At 46.2% G+C, this 17,165-nt stretch overlaps 1 protein-coding gene across 2 annotated transcripts in view; it reads right to left on the bottom strand.

Moving 5' to 3' along the window:
- Positions 1-17,165, bottom strand: part of LOC147897400 (tRNA ligase 1-like) — a 301,136-nt gene that overhangs the window by 247,669 nt on the left and 36,302 nt on the right. For both annotated transcript variants that reach the window (XM_087379969.1, XM_087379970.1), the window contains exon 3: positions 13,854-13,904. In XM_087379969.1, coding sequence (XP_087236095.1) covers positions 13,854-13,904 — 51 coding nt within the window. The remainder of the gene's footprint in view (positions 1-13,853; positions 13,905-17,165) is intronic.

The raw sequence follows: 17,165 nt of genomic DNA, 5'->3' as shown, positions 1-17,165 counted from the left end.
TTTGCAAGGAGGAAGGCCACAGGGCTTTTGAATGCCCACATAAGAAGCAGAAGTTCCCTCCTTCTAAGCAAGGTGAGCACAAGGAGGAAAAGAGGACTGATCAGAAGAATAAAAAGCCCAAGCCCACTGCTGGTAACAGCACCATATCTTTGTAATCTCTTACAAATCCCCCCTCAAAGATATGGCTGAAAGTACCCTGGAAACATCTCAGGTGTACCCTGCAGTACCTAAAGTACCATGGTTGCACAAATTCATCCAAATGGATATGCAACCTATGGGAGCACATGAAAACAATGTTATTGTGAATCACTTCACAACCCCCCTTGACATTGTGAGAATGTCTCTGATCCCCAAGCCATGTCGATGTCGTAAGAAAAGATCTGTTGACAAGGCTGTGGTGAAGATATCCGCCACATTGTCCTCAGATGGACAATAGATGAGATCAATGAAGCCATCAAAAATACAATCCCGTACACAATGATAATGATTTTCAATGTCTTTCATGCGAGCATGAAAGACAGGATTGTTAGCTATGGCAATGGAACTCTGGCTGTCATAGAAGATAGAGTTTGCTTCGCCATCCTGTGCATGATGCAAGTCATGCAAAAGCTTCCTTAACCACATTAACTCCGTAGTGGCTGAATTTGCAGCTTTGTACTCTGCTTCACTGGAGGAAGGAGAGACTCGCTCTCGCTTCTTACTGTGCCATGAGATACAGGCTGAACCCAATGAGAAGCAGTAGCCAGTAGTGAACCGTTTGTCGTCAATGTCCCCTGACCAATCTGAGTCGGTGAAACCACTCAGCTTTAGATCACAATTTGAAGCATAATGCAAGCCAAGAGAGAGAGTGCCATGGACATATCTGAGAATCCTTTTTGCTGCATTCCAATCTGTGATCGTGGGACACTGCATGAATTGGCTCAAAAGCCCTGTGGCATAGGCAATATCAGGCCGTGTGGAGCATAGATATATCAAACTGACAACCAACTGCCTGTACAAAGTGCCATCAAACTTTTCAGCAGTATCATTCTTACTCAGTTTGAGTCCCTTTTCCAATGGAGTAGCCACAGGCTTACAATTCTCCATTTTAAATTTCTGCAATAACCCCTTCGAATACTTTGTTTGTGACATAGAAATCCCATCATGGGTCTGCCAAAACTCAATGCCAAGACAATAATGCAATAGGCCCAAATCTGTCATGTCAAAGTTGTGACATAAAGCGGACTGCACTACTGTAATCTGCTGCAAATCACTGCCAGTGAGTATGATGTCATCCACATATAGTACCAACATGACCGATTCTGATTTTTGCTGCAAAACATACAGATTTGGCTCTGTATGAGTGTTTACGAAGCCCTGGGACAGCAAAAAACTAATGTATCTTCTGATACCACGCACGAGGTGCTTGCTTGAGTCCATATAGAGCCTTCCTGAGCTTGCATACCTTGTGCTCTTGTCCCTTCACCTCAAAACCTTGGGGCTGATGTACATAGACCTCCTCTTTAAGATCTCCATTGAGGAAAGCGGTCTTGACATCCATCTGGTACATTGACCAACCATAAAACGCAGCAAGAGAGATGACAGAACAAATGGTGGTCATCTTGGCCACTGGAGCAAATGTCTCCTCATAATCTATCCCCTCCTCTTGTGCATACCCCTTGGCAACCAAACGGCTTTGTATTTTTCAACTGTGCCATCTGAATGGTATTTCACCTTATAATCCATTTCGTGCCAACCACATTTTTCCCAATGGGCGCATCAACCAAGTCCCATGTGGCATTTTTCTCAATGGATTTAATCTCAGTTCCCATAGCTTTCTGCCATGCCGGATTATACTGAGCATCCTTGAAGCTCTGAGGCTCATTTTCAGCTTCCATCACTGAGGTCATCAAAGCAAAATTGACCTTTTTTAGATTTTTTTGAGTGCTGGCCCTGGTTTTCCCCAAAGTAGGCTGATCCTTAGCATCTTGAATGGTCAGCCTTGCCCAACGTGGAATAGATTTCTCTGCTGTACCACTCGGGGCTGCATCAACATCTTTAGTGGCCTCACAAAGTTGATAATGCCTTCAAACATGAGGCTGTCTATTCTCATTAATTAGCTGCAAATCTGAAACATTTGAGGGAGATCCATCCTCAACATGTGGATTTGAGGGAGAGCCATCCTCAACATGTGGTAAGCCATCTGAACTATGAGAAGTAGAAGGGGAAGCATCATGAGACTCCATCTCATCATCCTCAAACTGGATGATGTCCAAAGGGGTGTCATCGTATGGTGGCAAGCCTGCACTAGCGGGTTGCATGCACTCGTTCTCAGCAAAGAGAACATCTCTGCTGATTATTACCTTCCTGGTAGCGGGATTATAAAGCCTAAATCCCCTGCTTTCAGTGCTATACCCCACCAAAATGCATTTGACACTAGTCATCAAGCTTTGTCCGATGTGCATCTGGAACCAAAGCATATGCCACTGAGCCAAAAAATCTGAAATGACTAACCTTTGGCTTAAATCCATACAAAGCCTCAAATGGAGTCGCATTAACCAAAGCTTTGGTAGGGCATCTGTTATGAATGTAAGTGGCTGTCACAACTACTTCTCCCCAAAAAGCCTTTGAGACTCTCTTGAATTTTAGCATGCATCTCGTCATTTCCATGAGAGTACGATTATTCCTCTCAGAGAGTGGATTATGTTGTGGTGTGTAAGGGCATGTCAAGTGATGTTTAATCCCATGCTGCTTCAAAAATCCCTGGAATGCATGTGACATGTACTCTCCCCTCTATCTGAGTTGAGTGTTCCAATTCTAAAATTGGTTTGGTTCTCAATCATAGCTTTGAACTCCTGAAACCAATAGAATACCTTAGATTTTTCCTTCATGAGAATAAGCCATGTGAACCTGGAGAAGTCATCTATAAAGGTCACAAAGTACCTTGCTCCTCTATGCATGGGAATAGTCATGGGGCCACATCATCAATGTGCACTATTGCAACACTCTGGTTGCCTTGACCCAATTCTTGCCTTGTTTACTGAATGGCAAGCGATGCAATTTGCCAAGTGCACACCCCTCACACACTTCATTTGCTGGTTGCTGTAATTTTGGCATTCCCTAAGTCATATTATTGTTGTACAACTAGGACAATGCCCTGTGATGGACATATCCAAACCTGGCATGCCATAAATCAGCTTGGGAAGTGTTTGCTACAGCCAATACCTTTTGATCATAAGGCTAAGCATCAAGCTTGTATAAGCCTCTGTCATATGTGCTTGTTGCTACAACCTCATACCCATTCTTTGGATCCTTGATCCTACATTGGTTATCCTGAAATTCGACCAACATATGTTGATCATGGGCAATGTTTGAAACTAAAATCAGATTTTGCCTCAACTTTGGAACATACCAAACATCTCGGATATACTTAACTTTTCCATTATCAAGCTGAATGGGAATGTGCCCAACTCTGATGATGTCTTGAGAAGCATCATTGGCACATGTAACCTGTCTGCCATGAACAGGTGTGATGCTCTCAAACCACTCCTGGCAAGGAGTCATGTGCTTAGTAGCACCACTGTCGATATACCATGTATCACTTGCAACAAGGGAAGCATCCCCTGATTGATTTTCAGCATTCAAATCCCCCCTGGCATCCATCTTCTCATTAAATGCAGCAAACACAAAATCTCCATCACCTTGGGCAAGATGAGCTTCACCATGTGCATCTGAAGCGCGAGTTTCAGTGGGGGCAACAAAATTACTGCTAGAGCTGTCCCTTTGCCTCTTCTTTTCATTGGCAATCCTTTTCTGACACTCTGCGATGTAATGCCATAACTTCTTGCAATAATTGCATTTGCCCTTTTTCTGATTTTTGCTTGAACTGCTTGCATTCCCCTCCTTGGGCTGAGTTGTATGACTGTGTTTTGGCTCAAACTTTTTCTGAAATTTACCCTTTCCACCCATGGCAAGCGCTTGCTCACCCTGACGAGAGGCTTTGGCCAAATTTGAGCATCTCTCCTCTTCCTGCAACAAAAGCCCAACTAACTCATCGAACAAGAGTGGGGCTGCCCTGAGAACAATGGTCAATGAAGTGACGAATGTACCATTTGAGGGTGCTAAGCTATCTGCAAGTGAGCCCTTGCTACAGCAAGGCGCTCCTGTATCCAAGCATCTGAAGGTTGTCTCTGCTCCCCTCCCTCTCCAAGATTGCCAACTCCCGGTGGATACCAATCTGCGACAAAGTGATAAAAGTCGCTGATACTGGCAAGTGTTGTGGCCACATGTGAAGGATCGGCCACCCCCCCCCTGCAAGTGAGAAACCCAGATCTCCAAGACTACCTCTGTGAGAGTCTCATCTGTGTATAAGGCATCGGGGATCCTGATACTGTGAGACCGTCCTCTCAGATGAGGCTCTGAGATAGACAAAACTACCGGAAAATGGTCGGAGATGGAAACACCAGGTGCGATGCAAACTGTCCCCCCTCTATCAAGAGCCCAGTCATCCACATAGAATTTGTCAATCCGAGCATGGATAGGCATCTGCAGCCTACGGTTCGACCACGAAAACAAAAGTAATTGAGACTGAATATCAAATGCATCATTTGACCAAACATCTCCGCCACTGAACCTGAACAAGAAGGCATCCCAAGCTGCTCTCTCGAGGGAATGAATACCACCCTCTCTGTCCCCTTGCTTATCGGATGGTACCTCAACCATGTTGAAGTCACCTCCAATAATCCCCGAATCTGCAATGTCAGTCCATGAGAGCAACTCTTTTAAAAAAAGAACACGGTCCCCTCCGTTGTTCGGAGAGTAGAGGTTGAGGAAACCAACCTTACATCCGTCAATCAAAAGTAAAATCCATTGGGCCCTGGAGGGGGTGATGGTACCGTGTCCAATGACCAGAGGGAGAATAGAATCTGAAACTGATATGCATGTACCTCCTCTGGTTCCCAAGGCAGGAAGCCAAAAAGTCCGGCCTGAAAGCAACTTACCTGACTTGGAGCAATCTCTGGCATCCAGTTTGTGTTCCTGAAGAAAAAGAATGTCTAAGGAACCACCTGAGACACCTGGATGGAGTTGATTCCTGATCAGCTGTCTGCCACGGTGATAAGGGATGCCGCCCAATCCCTGTATATTCCAATTGGCATCCTCATCGGCGGGAGGAAGCGGGTTGGAATACCTTACCTGACCTGGTGGCAGAAAAAGAACCCTCCATCGGAGCTGACCTCCTACTATACACCCGAGGTCCAAGGGGAGGAAAGTCCACAGATGAGAGAGAGAAAGATCTCTCAATAGGGATGCCGATAACTGGCTCTTCAGGAGAATTTTTCGACACACAGTACTAGATGGGTTTTCACCAAAGCCCACCTCAGGTCTCCCTCTTCCCTTCTTATGGTTGCTATCCTGAAAGCATGGGCCAGCTTCAGGAGTACTCTTCGCAAGATTCCCCCATCTACCCGTGAAGAGATTGAAAGGCAACCTATCATGTGGAATGACAGGATTTTGAATGAGCTTGGCAGACCACTTGGAGCTTCTCCTTACATGCAGTGGCCAAGATGGGAGAGGGACCCTGCATCTACAGTGGGAGCATGGAAAGCCTTCAGGATGCTTCCTGCAGACCAACAGGCCCAGATGGTTCTTAATCTCAGAGGGAGTGCAGGGAGAGTCCAACAGATTGATGCAACCTTGCCCTTGGATTGGGTGGACACAGATGACATACCTATTACTTGCTCCACCTGGATGGGGGCATTTTCCAGATTGGGAGTTCCTTTACAAGTGATTGCTTTTCTTGACCCACATGAGGATGCCTTAGTATTTGATGTTTCTTCGGGGGCAGTTCTTCGGGGGCAGGCTGTCCAGATCCACATACGATATCTTGTTGGAGGTACCGTTTCAGCCACTCAGGATAGTGGGCTTCATGGAGCATGGCTCTCTTTCATAGTGGTACTTGGATCCTGACCCGCTTCTCCTTGCCCTTGGCTCATGGAGGCTGTGGCTCTATGGAGGTGTCCCAATTAAGTTTTTGCAGTGGGACCCTGGGGAATGGGAATGGATAGATGAAGGGCACCAAGAGAAGGGCATCCCCTTCTTTCGTTACACAGTCACTAATGCCAGGAAATTCCAGCTCAGCTGTAGGGGTTGGAGGCCCACCAGAGCTCATCATTGGGAGAACTTTCAGATTCCTACTGACTTGCAGAAATTTTTTTGGCAAAGACTCTGGAAATCCCATCGGAATAGAAAAATCACTCTCTTCTTTTGGCTTTCTATTCATGGTGGGATAGCAGTAAACCATTGGAGGTCCAAGTTCGGAGCTGACCCTTTTTGCCCTCGCTGCCTTTCTGCTTTGGAGACAATACAGCACTGCCTATGGGATTGCAGATAGGCGAGAATCATATGGAAGGGGATTGCAAGAGTTTTCAGCACTTTTGTTCGCCTACCTTTCTATATGACCTGGGGATCAGTGGCTTGGCTTACTCTTTCAGGGCCCCAGGTATTTTTTGAGAGACTTGATTCCTCTTGGGCTCTTCACATCCAACCACACCTTGTGGAGTCGTGCTCTCTAGAGGATGTTCCGGCCACTCTTTTCAAGGCTGCTCACTCCTCGGTCGACTCTTCATGGGAGATCCTAGCTAGCATTGCAGCATGGCACATTTGGAGAGCCAGATGCACTGAGGCTTTGGAGGGTTCTCAGGTTCACCCTTCTCAGATCTTGGCCAGTACTTGGACAAATACGATACACGCTCTGATGGCCATTTGAGCGACCATGCAGGGATCATCTCGAGCAGCCTCCTCCAAGAGAGTTACTTTTCTCAGAGATTGGAGAGACTCTCCCTTCTTTGCTGAGACTTCTACAGGGTTGAGATGGCATTTTCAGCCTCAGCCTTGGTTTCTTTCTACCTCCTCTGAGGTGCTTTTTATTACATGCTTAGCATGGTGTATTTCTGCACAGAGCTTGCTCTAGCGGGTTTCTTTCTTACTTAATAGAAGTCTCTTTTTTGGGGAAAAAAAAAAAAAAACTAGCTCTCCGAAAGTGGAAGGTACAAAATCATCACATCTGGGAGGCCAGAGAGGTCCTCAAGAGCGGAAAAGGAGTTCCGCTGAGCCAGTCCTGGGGAGGGGGTCCGAAGGATTCCAACCGAAGCACGGAGAGAATGTAAGACCCCCATTCCTCTATCCACGGAAGGAGGCACCTGTACTGGGTCTTGATCAAGAAGTGCTATAGACGAGGTGCCAACAACATGGGCTGTTGAGGAAGGTACAGCTTGATCCTGGGGTGGAGTGGAAGAAGGCTCCTGAACACTAGGTTCCAAGGTGTTAGCCTCCCAAGGCTCCAAGGGGGTAGCCTCCGAAGCGGTTGAAGTATGATCTGAAGTAGAGGGCCTAACCCACTGTGCGCTAGAGATGGTGGGGTGCAGGAGGGACTCGAGCAACCCTAGGAGGGGGAGCCCGTGTCTGAGGCGGTGCTTGTGGAGAGGTAGGTCCTGCTCCTGCTCTCTATCGTAAGCTAGTACGAGCTGGTTGCTTTCTGGGCCTCTTTTTCTTCTTTGGGCAATTTCTAGCGAAGTGCCCGAGGATCTACAAATCCTGCATTGGTCCTGCCGACCTGCAACCTCAAATCTCTCGTGAAAGAATGACCCATCGGGTCGCTGTAGCATGATGTGGTCATCTGAAATATTAGGGTCCTGGACAATGACCCTAACCCTGGGTACCCCATCCATCCTAATAGCCTCAGCAGTCGAAGAGGGCTTGCTAGGAAGAGGAGGGATCTCTGCTACCACATCAAACCTCTCGCCAATAATTGAAAGAAGCCGGTGATAAACTGAGGGAACACCAGGGAACCTGATGAAAAAAAAAACTCCTTGCTTGTCCTCTTCAACTGGGTCAAAGCCCAGTTGAAAGGGAATTAAAAAGATCCTCATGTAGCCTAGAAATAGAAACCCAGCCTGTAACAAGTCTCTCTTGACGTCCTGGGAATCTAGGCACACCTGAAAGAAACCTCGTCCCAACCAAACGAACATCCTTAAGGTGGGGGGCAAGCTCCTGGGGAAGCACCGCAAGCATCCAATCTCTAGCCTGTGATCTGGAGGGGTGAGAACCAAAGATGCGTGCGAAGAGAGTCGTGGAACACTCATGCTCCAAGTCCTTTTGCAACTGCTGCAACTCATCTTTTGAAAATGTGATGGTTCTTGCGGCCAGTGTGTGCGGTAACGGATTGACTGAGTGGGTGTCCATTCGTCAATCAAGGTGGGGAAGGTTGACTCAAACACCAAAAAAAAAAACTCCGTCCGCTTTCCTGATGCCCAAGAGACCCCCAAAAAAACGGGGGTACACTTGAAGGGAGAGGGTGAAGGAAGGAGGGAGAGAGGAGAGAGAGCAAGTCAGGGGGGGAAAGGGAGGGCAGCAAGGGGGAGGGAGAGAAGGGAAGGGCACAGCAGGAGGAGAGGGGGAGGAGTGAAGAGGAGAGAGGCAGGGGAGGAGAGAAGGAGGGGGGGAGAGGAGGAGAGGGACGCGGAGCAGAAAAGCAGCGCGCGGGGGGGCGGGAGGTGCAAGCAGCAGCGCGGGGGGGTGCGCGGGAGCAGCAGCACGGGGGGGGCAGCGTAGGCAGCAGCGCCAGGGGGGGTGCGCGGGAGCAGCAGCGCGGGGGGGACGCAGGAGCAACAGCGCGGGGGGGGGCAGTGTAGGCAGCAGCGCAGGGGGGGAGAGATAGCAGCGGGGGAGGGGCTACAGCAGCAGCGCAGGGGTTAAGGGGAGGGGAGGAGAGCGGAAGGGAAGGGGCAGCAGGTAGGGAGGGAGGAGGCAGCAAGGAGGGGAGTTGAAGGGAGGGCAGCAGGAGGAGCGGGGAGCAGCAGCAGTCTGATGCAACCATTAACAGAGGATTCTTTGTTTTTTTAGATCTAATACTTTCTCCACTCCATGCTTTTTTTTTTTTTTGGGCAAAAAGAGACTTCTATTAAGTATTAATGAAAACCGTTAGAGCAAGCTCCATACGGGATACACCATGCAGTGCATGAAAAGCTCAAGAGCCAAAAAGAAAGGATTGGGGCTGATAGTGCCATCTCAATCCGGTAGAAACCTCTGAGAAAAAGGGAGAACCCCTCCAAACTCGAAGAAATACAGTCCTCCTAGAAGAGGCTGCCCGTGAAGGGTCCTGCATGCTGGCCCATATGGCTATCAAAGTGTGACCCGCGTCAGTCCAAATACCCGTGAACACCTGTGATGGGTGTATCTGGGCACCATCCAAGGCCTCTGTACATTTGGCTCTCCAAATGTGCCAAGAGGAAATGCTAGTCAAAATCTCCCAAGATGTGTCCACCGAAGCATGAGAAGCTCTGAAGGGAGTAAGTGGTACATCCTGAAGAGAGCAGGGCTCTATCCCCTGCCGGCAAACCGAGAGTGCCCAAGAAGAAGGCTCACCCTCATAAAACACCTGGGGCCATGTAAGAGATAACCATGCGACCGAGCCTCAAGTCATGAAGAAAGGGGAAGTATGAAAAATACTGAGTATCCGAGCAACGCCTTTCCAAACAATCCTCGCCTGACTGCAGTCCCAAAGGCAATGTCGCATTGACTCCTCTGCAAAATGACAGCGAGGGCAAGTGGGATCAGCCCCAAATCGTGATCTCCACAGGTTCACTGCAATCCTTCCATGAATAGAAAGCCAAAAGAAAAGAGTGATCTTTCTATTTCTGAGGGATTTCCAGAGCCTCCTTTAAGAAGTTGTCCAAGTGGGGGGCTCTGGAGGGAATCCAACCCCTACTGCTCAGCTGAAAGGCCCTGGCATTACCAACCGTGAAAGAGGGGAAGGGAAGGGAAGGCAGGTAGGGAGGGAGGGGAGGGACGAGGCAGCAAGGAGGGGAGTTGAAGGGAGGGCAGCAGGAGGAGCGGGGAGCAGCAGCAGTCCTAAAACCACAGACAAAGTCTCAGCTCCAGAATTCCAAATTTGAAGGCCCTGAATTTTCAAACTTTTCTCCACTCCATGGATTTTTGGCAATCCATGCAACCACAATATATTGTCAGGTAAAAACTCTACCTGAGGCATATTATGGTAAGAAAACCATCAATTCCCATTTAAGGATTTCTGGGTCTAGTGCTTTGATACATGAACAAAGCAAATAGAACAAAGTTAGGCCACGGGAGCGAGAATTGCATCTTTGTAGGTTACAACGAGAAGTCTCAAAGACTTATGGGCTGGTGGTGAGCAGAGACGTAGTTTGCGAGTCCGAGCCACAAATAACTGTACCATAGGCTATAGTTGTCCCTCCCCAAAGATCCTCCCCGAAGACTCGAGCTTGTTATTATGCAGGAAAGGGAGGCAAAGAATCTACATTCTGAAGATTAGAATCAGAGGAGAGGCACTTAAGCCATCTACATGGACCCCAACAAAAGGAAAGGAAGTTACCAAGATGGTACTTGAAACCTTGGAGGAGTCAAGAGTCACAGATATTCTAGAGAGCAATGTGGAGGCGAGGAGATCTCAAAATGCATCAGAAAACTCCGACCGTGAACCGTGCAAATCATCAACCCAAGGACCTTTGAGGAAGCAAAGGGAATTCCATAGTGGCAGGCTGCGGCTGCCATGGAAGCAAGTCATCAAGATGTGTTAAGCAATGCTTTACGTGTTGGTGACACTTTTACAGCCAACGCTGAGACCAACCCCTTAAGGAATCTACAATAGAAAAGGATGCTATTCTAAGGCCAAAAAAGGGAAAGGAAGTAGATCTTGAGGAAGTGGCTGAGCCTGAATGATCCAAGCCACTGGTCCCCAAGTTGTGAAGAGATGAGAGGGAATAAAAGTGCTGAGAGTCCTGGCAACCCCTATCAAAATGACTCTCGCCATGTCTGCAGTCCCGTAAGCAATGATGAACCGACTCCTCCGGAGACGAGCACCTAGGACAAAGGGAGTCTGTCCCAAACCCGGATCTCCACTTGTTCACTGTAATCCCTCCATGTATAGAAAGCCAAAAAAATAATCTTTCTATTTTTTTGGGATTTCTAGAGCTTGACTCACCTTCTCAATGAGGGTATCTTGATGGTCTCCAACCTCTACAACTGATCTGTAATCTTTTGGCATTAGTGACCATGTAACAAAAAAAACGAAGACTCCTCTCTTGGTTGCCTGCAACAATCCATTCCCACCCCCCGGGGTCCCACTGAAAATACTTTATGAGGACTCCTCCATAGAGCGAAAACCTCCAAGAACCCAAAATAGAGAGACGCGAGCTCCGATCTATATGCCAAGCAGATTCCTTGCCTTGTTCCACATAGCCTATGATCCTAACAGGCTGAAACGGCATGCCCAAAAGAATATCATCTGAAGAAATAGACAGCCTTCCACCTGACTGTACATCAAAGACCAAGGCATCCTCCTGTGCTCCCAAGAAAGCAATGACTGAAGAGGAATACCTCTCCTCAAAAAAGCCCCCATCCAAAGTGAACAAACCACAGACTTGTCATCTATAACTACCCAATCATGGGGTGAGGCTGCATCTATTTGAAGTATCCTCCCTGCACTTCCTCTGAGGTGACTAACCAATTGCTGTTGACGATCTTTTAGAAGCCTTTTGAAGGCTTTCCAAGAACCTACAGAAATGGCAGGGCCTCTCTCCCACTTGGACCACTTCCATATAATGAGACAAACCAAGCTTCCTACCATGCTCATCAAGTATACTGTCATTTCACATGATAGGCTGCCTATCAATCTCTGAGAGAGAGAAGGGAGGAACTCTCCAAAGGGTACTTCTGAAGCTTGACCAAGCTTTCAGAATAGCAACCATAAGCGGGGAGGAAGGAGATCTGAGATGGGCTCAGGTGAAAATCCATATGGTGCTGTCCATCCAGTCTCTACCTAGGGTTTGCATGTCTGAATACACTAAATTAAAAAATATATATCGTGGCTCCTCCCCAGGCAAAAAACTCTAACCACAAACTTGCAAAGCAAGGCCTTACATTGCAAATCAGGGTCTATGATGTTGAGACCCTCCTCCTGCGTGGGAAGGATCAAGGTCTCCCAAGCCACCCTGGCAATAGTGTCTAATGTGCCATCTAGTCCACTCCATGAAAAAATTCCTTATAGGCCTTATGAGCCGAGTAATGCATTCCCGGGAGCTGCACCAACAACAGCAAACATACCAAGCCGTGACCAACAAAACTTGGTTGACAACCACCACCCTGGATGCAAGGTCTAACCTAGCTGAACTTCAAAAAAGGAGTTTCCTACTGATATTCTCCACCACTAGAGCAAACTATTGCAAAGAAGAGATACCCATACCGACCTGGCATTTGAGGTATATGACTGACACGCCCTTCTGAGTCCAAGTGAAGCCCAAATCAGCCACCCAATCCGAAGTGTCATCGTCACTGATCCAAAAGCCAACGGACTTGTTCCAATTAATGTGAGCACCTGCTGCAATACAAAACAAGTCCAAGGCTGTCCTGAAAGAAGTGAGAGTCTGAGGGAAGGCCTCCAAGAAAATAGCAGTGTCATCTGCTAGCTCACAATCGACGAGGTCCTTCTCCTATCTGAGCGGTAGTCTGAGCCCAAGAATGCCAGCCCAAGATCTGAGAAAAATGCTCCTAGCCTTAGGCACAAATAGGAAAAGAAAAAGAGCAAGAGGGAATCCCTAACGGACTGATTTGGAAATCTGAAATCTCTCTCACCTGCCCCTCCTATAAGTACCTGGTTGTGGGCTGATCTGTACAAGGCTGAACCCCTCTGATCCATGCATCCGAAAACCCAAAATGATGAAAAATTGCCCTCCAAGAAATACCAATCTAGCCTATCATATGCTTTTTCAAAGTCCAGGAGTAGAATGGCTATCTTTTGTCCACTCTGCATGGCCCACTCAAAATCTTCCCAAAGGGCTCCCTCACCTCATCCTCTTGGAAGAGCAAGGGAAGAGAGGGATAGGAACACGTGGCAAGCTATCTCTAGGAAAGGAAAGGAAAGATTGCAAGCATAATGGAAATGCACTCAAACGGAAGTTGGCAATAGCAATGAACCAAAATACTCACATATAGATAGCTTGATGTTGACTGATGTGAAAAGACTCAAGACTATATAGTGTGAGCCTCTAGACTCTAGAAAGTCACAATGCATATGGGATAATCTCCCTTATGACACATGGCACTGTCTAGGACTCACTAGACTATAAATTAAGTCCGAGGGACCTAGGACACACAAATACACTCACTTTGACTTCATATTCTAACAAGAAGAAGGGAAGAGAATCGAGAGGATCATAAGGAGAGAGCAAAAATGTGATTAAAGCATGAAGGTCGATTAAACGAAACGAAATATGAACCAAAAGAAGAAAGCTAGATGTATACTACAAAAAAGACAAACAGCCAAACTAAAAGAGCATGAAAGGGAAAGGAAGAGATAAGAGAGGAGGAGCTAAAAAACAATGGCAAAGTGGGTTGGGGTTGTTCGAACAGCCTGCAAAAACAGGTTGATGCAGCCAGCAGCAAAGAAGAGTAGAGAACCGGAGGGGACAAAGGAGGTACATGAGCTGCAGGAGTAGAACAGCAGGCTGAGGCAGATTTTGAGCAGAAAGAAACATATGGGTAGCATCAAGGGAGAGGAGGCAAGGAGGAATGCGCAGGGAAAGGAGGGGCAGGGGGTGACGAAGAGGGCAGGATGTTGAAGTTTGTGAGGGAATATTTATTGCAGCACACTCCCGATCAGCCTCAACGGAGAAGTCCCAAAAATCAGAGGCAATTGATATCCAGGTGCTAAAATCCACCAAGAGTATAATGCTTGTGGTTTTGTACTTCAGACTCAGCAAGTCCGATAACTAATACAGAATTACTGTCAATTGCAATTGAAATTTTTTTCAACTGAAGCAAACCTCAAAGTTGAGAAATACCTCTAAAACTCCCTTTCCTGAATGGACAACGTCAATCATTTTTAAACGGATCTGTTAAATACACAAACCAAAAAGGGTTTAAAATATGATCATCCAATCTAGCTATTATTTTTCACATCCCACACCCGATGCATACTTTGCACCTCATCATGATTCACATCCAAAAAGTGCCCAGTATGTATGACCACTACAAATAGATATATAACAGCAAAACTCAAGCAAACAAATCTATTAAACAGCTAACACAATTTTTGTCATACCTTACTCCTTTCCCTTATTTTGAGTTGTGGATTTTGAGTTTCTGAGTATAGCCTCAGCAAGGGCCTTAGCGAGCCCTTGCATCAGCCCATGGTGGCTATTTTTAAGTGTACTTTGTCTCATAGGCTGTGAGGCATCCAGAAGACATTAATGTATCTTTCTTTCTATTAACCTTGTCCCGTCTCTATACCATCGTGTCCGCTGTCGACCTTTGTGCCATCATAGGTGTGCATGGGAACTTGATTAAGTCCACTTTCAAATTTTGTCGTGATGAAACTACTATTAGGCTATCTTTTTGTCTTATTCTTGCCTCTTTATAGGTGGTTATAATGCAAGGAATCTAGAACAAAGTAGATTACATTGAATTTGAGCCAAAACTTGCTACAAAAATTGTTAATGAGTGCTAGCTAAGTATGTATCTATACCTTTGTAAGACTAGAATATATCCAATCGTACAAATTTAGATTTTTTGTTGTTCTAAAGTCTACAAAGAATTTTTAGATGTTGGGGCTTCTGGACCTGTGTAAGATAATTCGATATAACACACATTCAAGACCCGGTTGGTTGGAGCCGAGTGAGCTCCTAGTGAAGCTCATCTTCCATTGAGATCATTGTCTACGTATTTCTGATGAGGGATTTATTGATCCTCCAGGGTACTTAGATTCACCTCCCCTACTCATTGAGGATTTCTATTGGGCAATTCGAGTTTCACCACATCGACTCCTCATTGAGAGCGGGCGAGCTAAGGGAGTACCCAAGGAGAGGCGCATATGTGCCTTGTGTGATCTACAGGAGATATCTTCAAATGCCCCGTGTACTACGAGATCCGAGGCCGCTACTATTGTCCAACTTCAAATTTCTCTCCCACTTCCTTGCCAGAGATGTCTAACCCACCTTCATTTATGAGGCAATCAGACATTGAGATCGTTTACATAGATCACAGAGACAGAGATGGGACACATAGGCAGACTCTTCTCAAAGTACAGTTAGACAGTTTTTCCAGCTAGATCGTACAAGTCACCACCTCACGAGCACTCGATGAGGTCATGATCTAGAGCCAACGACACAACATAACGAGCAAAGGGCGGACACATAGATTACGCTTGGAGACATTCCTTCCATATTCAAGGCTGGGTACAACCAACAGGGGTTACCATGGCCCTTGTCAAAGACAGAGCCACATCCAGGAGACCACGCCAGACCGCATCCATAGATAGTCGACAGTGCTCCATCTTTGACTTTATACCACCACAGCCTCACTGGCCATCGGAACTATCATGACCTCCCTTTTAGAGGGGACTCGGGAAGGTCTCCTGTATCTGTTATCCGAACCATACTGGACATTGGTGATGATAATGATGTTGATGTTATGACTATGTAGTATGAGGTTTCTTTATGACTATATACGATTTAGCATTTACCATGGGTGTTGATGCTCGTTACACGCACACTTTTTTCTTTTTTTTTAGTGAAAGCTTTTGATTGATTATATTACAAAAGTAGCAACCTCAAAAAGAGGCAATCAAAATTACATCAACTGAAAATCTCAGTGTATGCTAGATATACATCATGATCTATGCAGTGCATCTGCAAGAAATCAAAGAAGGATTGCTGCAGAGAACGCTTAAAAAAACCAAACAAGGAAAATATGGGATTACCAAAGACATTACAATTCCTGTCTATCCATAAAGTCCAGAGTGCCCAATAACAAGCCCAAACAAAGAATATATGAAACTCCGGTCTGGGTGGATGAAAACCAAAGAGCCAGAAAGACTTCCCAAAAAGACTAGTCGGGAATCTCGCTCGCGGGCACTACCAAAGAAGATCAATGAACTCACGAGAACATGGACAAAACCATAATAAATGAGGCATAGTCTTCTGAGGACTCAAGCATCTGTGACAACGAGTAGGAGCAATGTGTCTATGGGCCAACATTTGTCCAGATGGAAAAATGCCCAAAAGCACTCGCCAGAAGAAAACCTGTTGCCGAAGAGGAGTTTTGTAAGCCCAAAGCTGCTTTAATCTCTCTCTCTTTCACACACACACACACACACACTTTTTTATTAGTGAAAACTTTTTATTGATTATATTACAAGAGTAGCGAACTCAAAAACAAGGAAGCAACTGAAAATCTCTGTGTATTCTAGATATACATCATGATCTATGCAGTGCGTTTGCAAGCAATCAAAGAAGGATTGCTGGAGAGAATGCTTAAAAAGCCAAACAGGGAAAATTTGGGATCACCAAAGACTTTACAATTCCTGTCTGTTCGTAAAGTCCAGAGTGCCCAATAGCGAAAACAAACAAAGAAAAGCTGAAACTCCGGTCTGGGTGGATAAAAACCAAAGAGCCAGAAAGACTTCCCAAAAGGAACGGTCAAGAATCTCACTCAGAGGCACTGCTGAAGAAGATCAATAAACTCATGAGAACATTCACACAACCAAAATAAATAAGGCACAATCTCCTGAGAACTCAAACATCTATGGCAACGAGCAAGAGCAATATGTCTACGAGCCAACATCTGTCCAGATGGAAAAATACCCAGAAGCACTCGCGAGAAGGAAACTTGTTGCTGAAGAGAAGTTTTGTAGGCCCAAAGCTGTTGTAATCTCTTTCTCCACCACTTGGCTGGGCGATGCATTCGCCAAATAGAATTGCCTTTCTCTGAAACCCAAGGTTGAGGCAAAAGGATTTTATACAATGCCGGCACCGTAATCTAAGATAGCCTCAAAGGGCGAGAAGAGGACCCTGGTGAAGTCAAAGTCCAATCCTCCAACCTGTCCCGAAGTTCCAAAGGAGGAATCAGAACAAAAGACGAAAGTATACAAGCAACTTGCTGCCACAAAGCACGATAATGAGAGCCCAAGCCATACTGTGTAGCTTCCAAAGAAAAAGGTAGGACAGAGCCATCATCATGAATAACATCAGCAATAGAAGTGATGCCCTTAAAAGAAACAAAATAGGAACAACGAGGTTCCTATAAAGCCAGTGGAGATTGAAAAACTGTTGACCAGTGAATGCTTTCAGCTCGCAAGGAATTACCTAGCAAAGACT

This window comes from Dipteris shenzhenensis, chromosome 10 (assembly GCF_047967505.1).
Source record: "Dipteris shenzhenensis isolate YYH24624 ecotype China chromosome 10, Dip_SZ_1.0, whole genome shotgun sequence".
Taxonomy (NCBI): Eukaryota; Viridiplantae; Streptophyta; class Polypodiopsida; order Gleicheniales; family Dipteridaceae; genus Dipteris; species Dipteris shenzhenensis.
The sequence above is the reverse complement of the archived record's forward strand: the minus strand, read 5'-3'. Positions and strand labels throughout refer to the sequence as shown.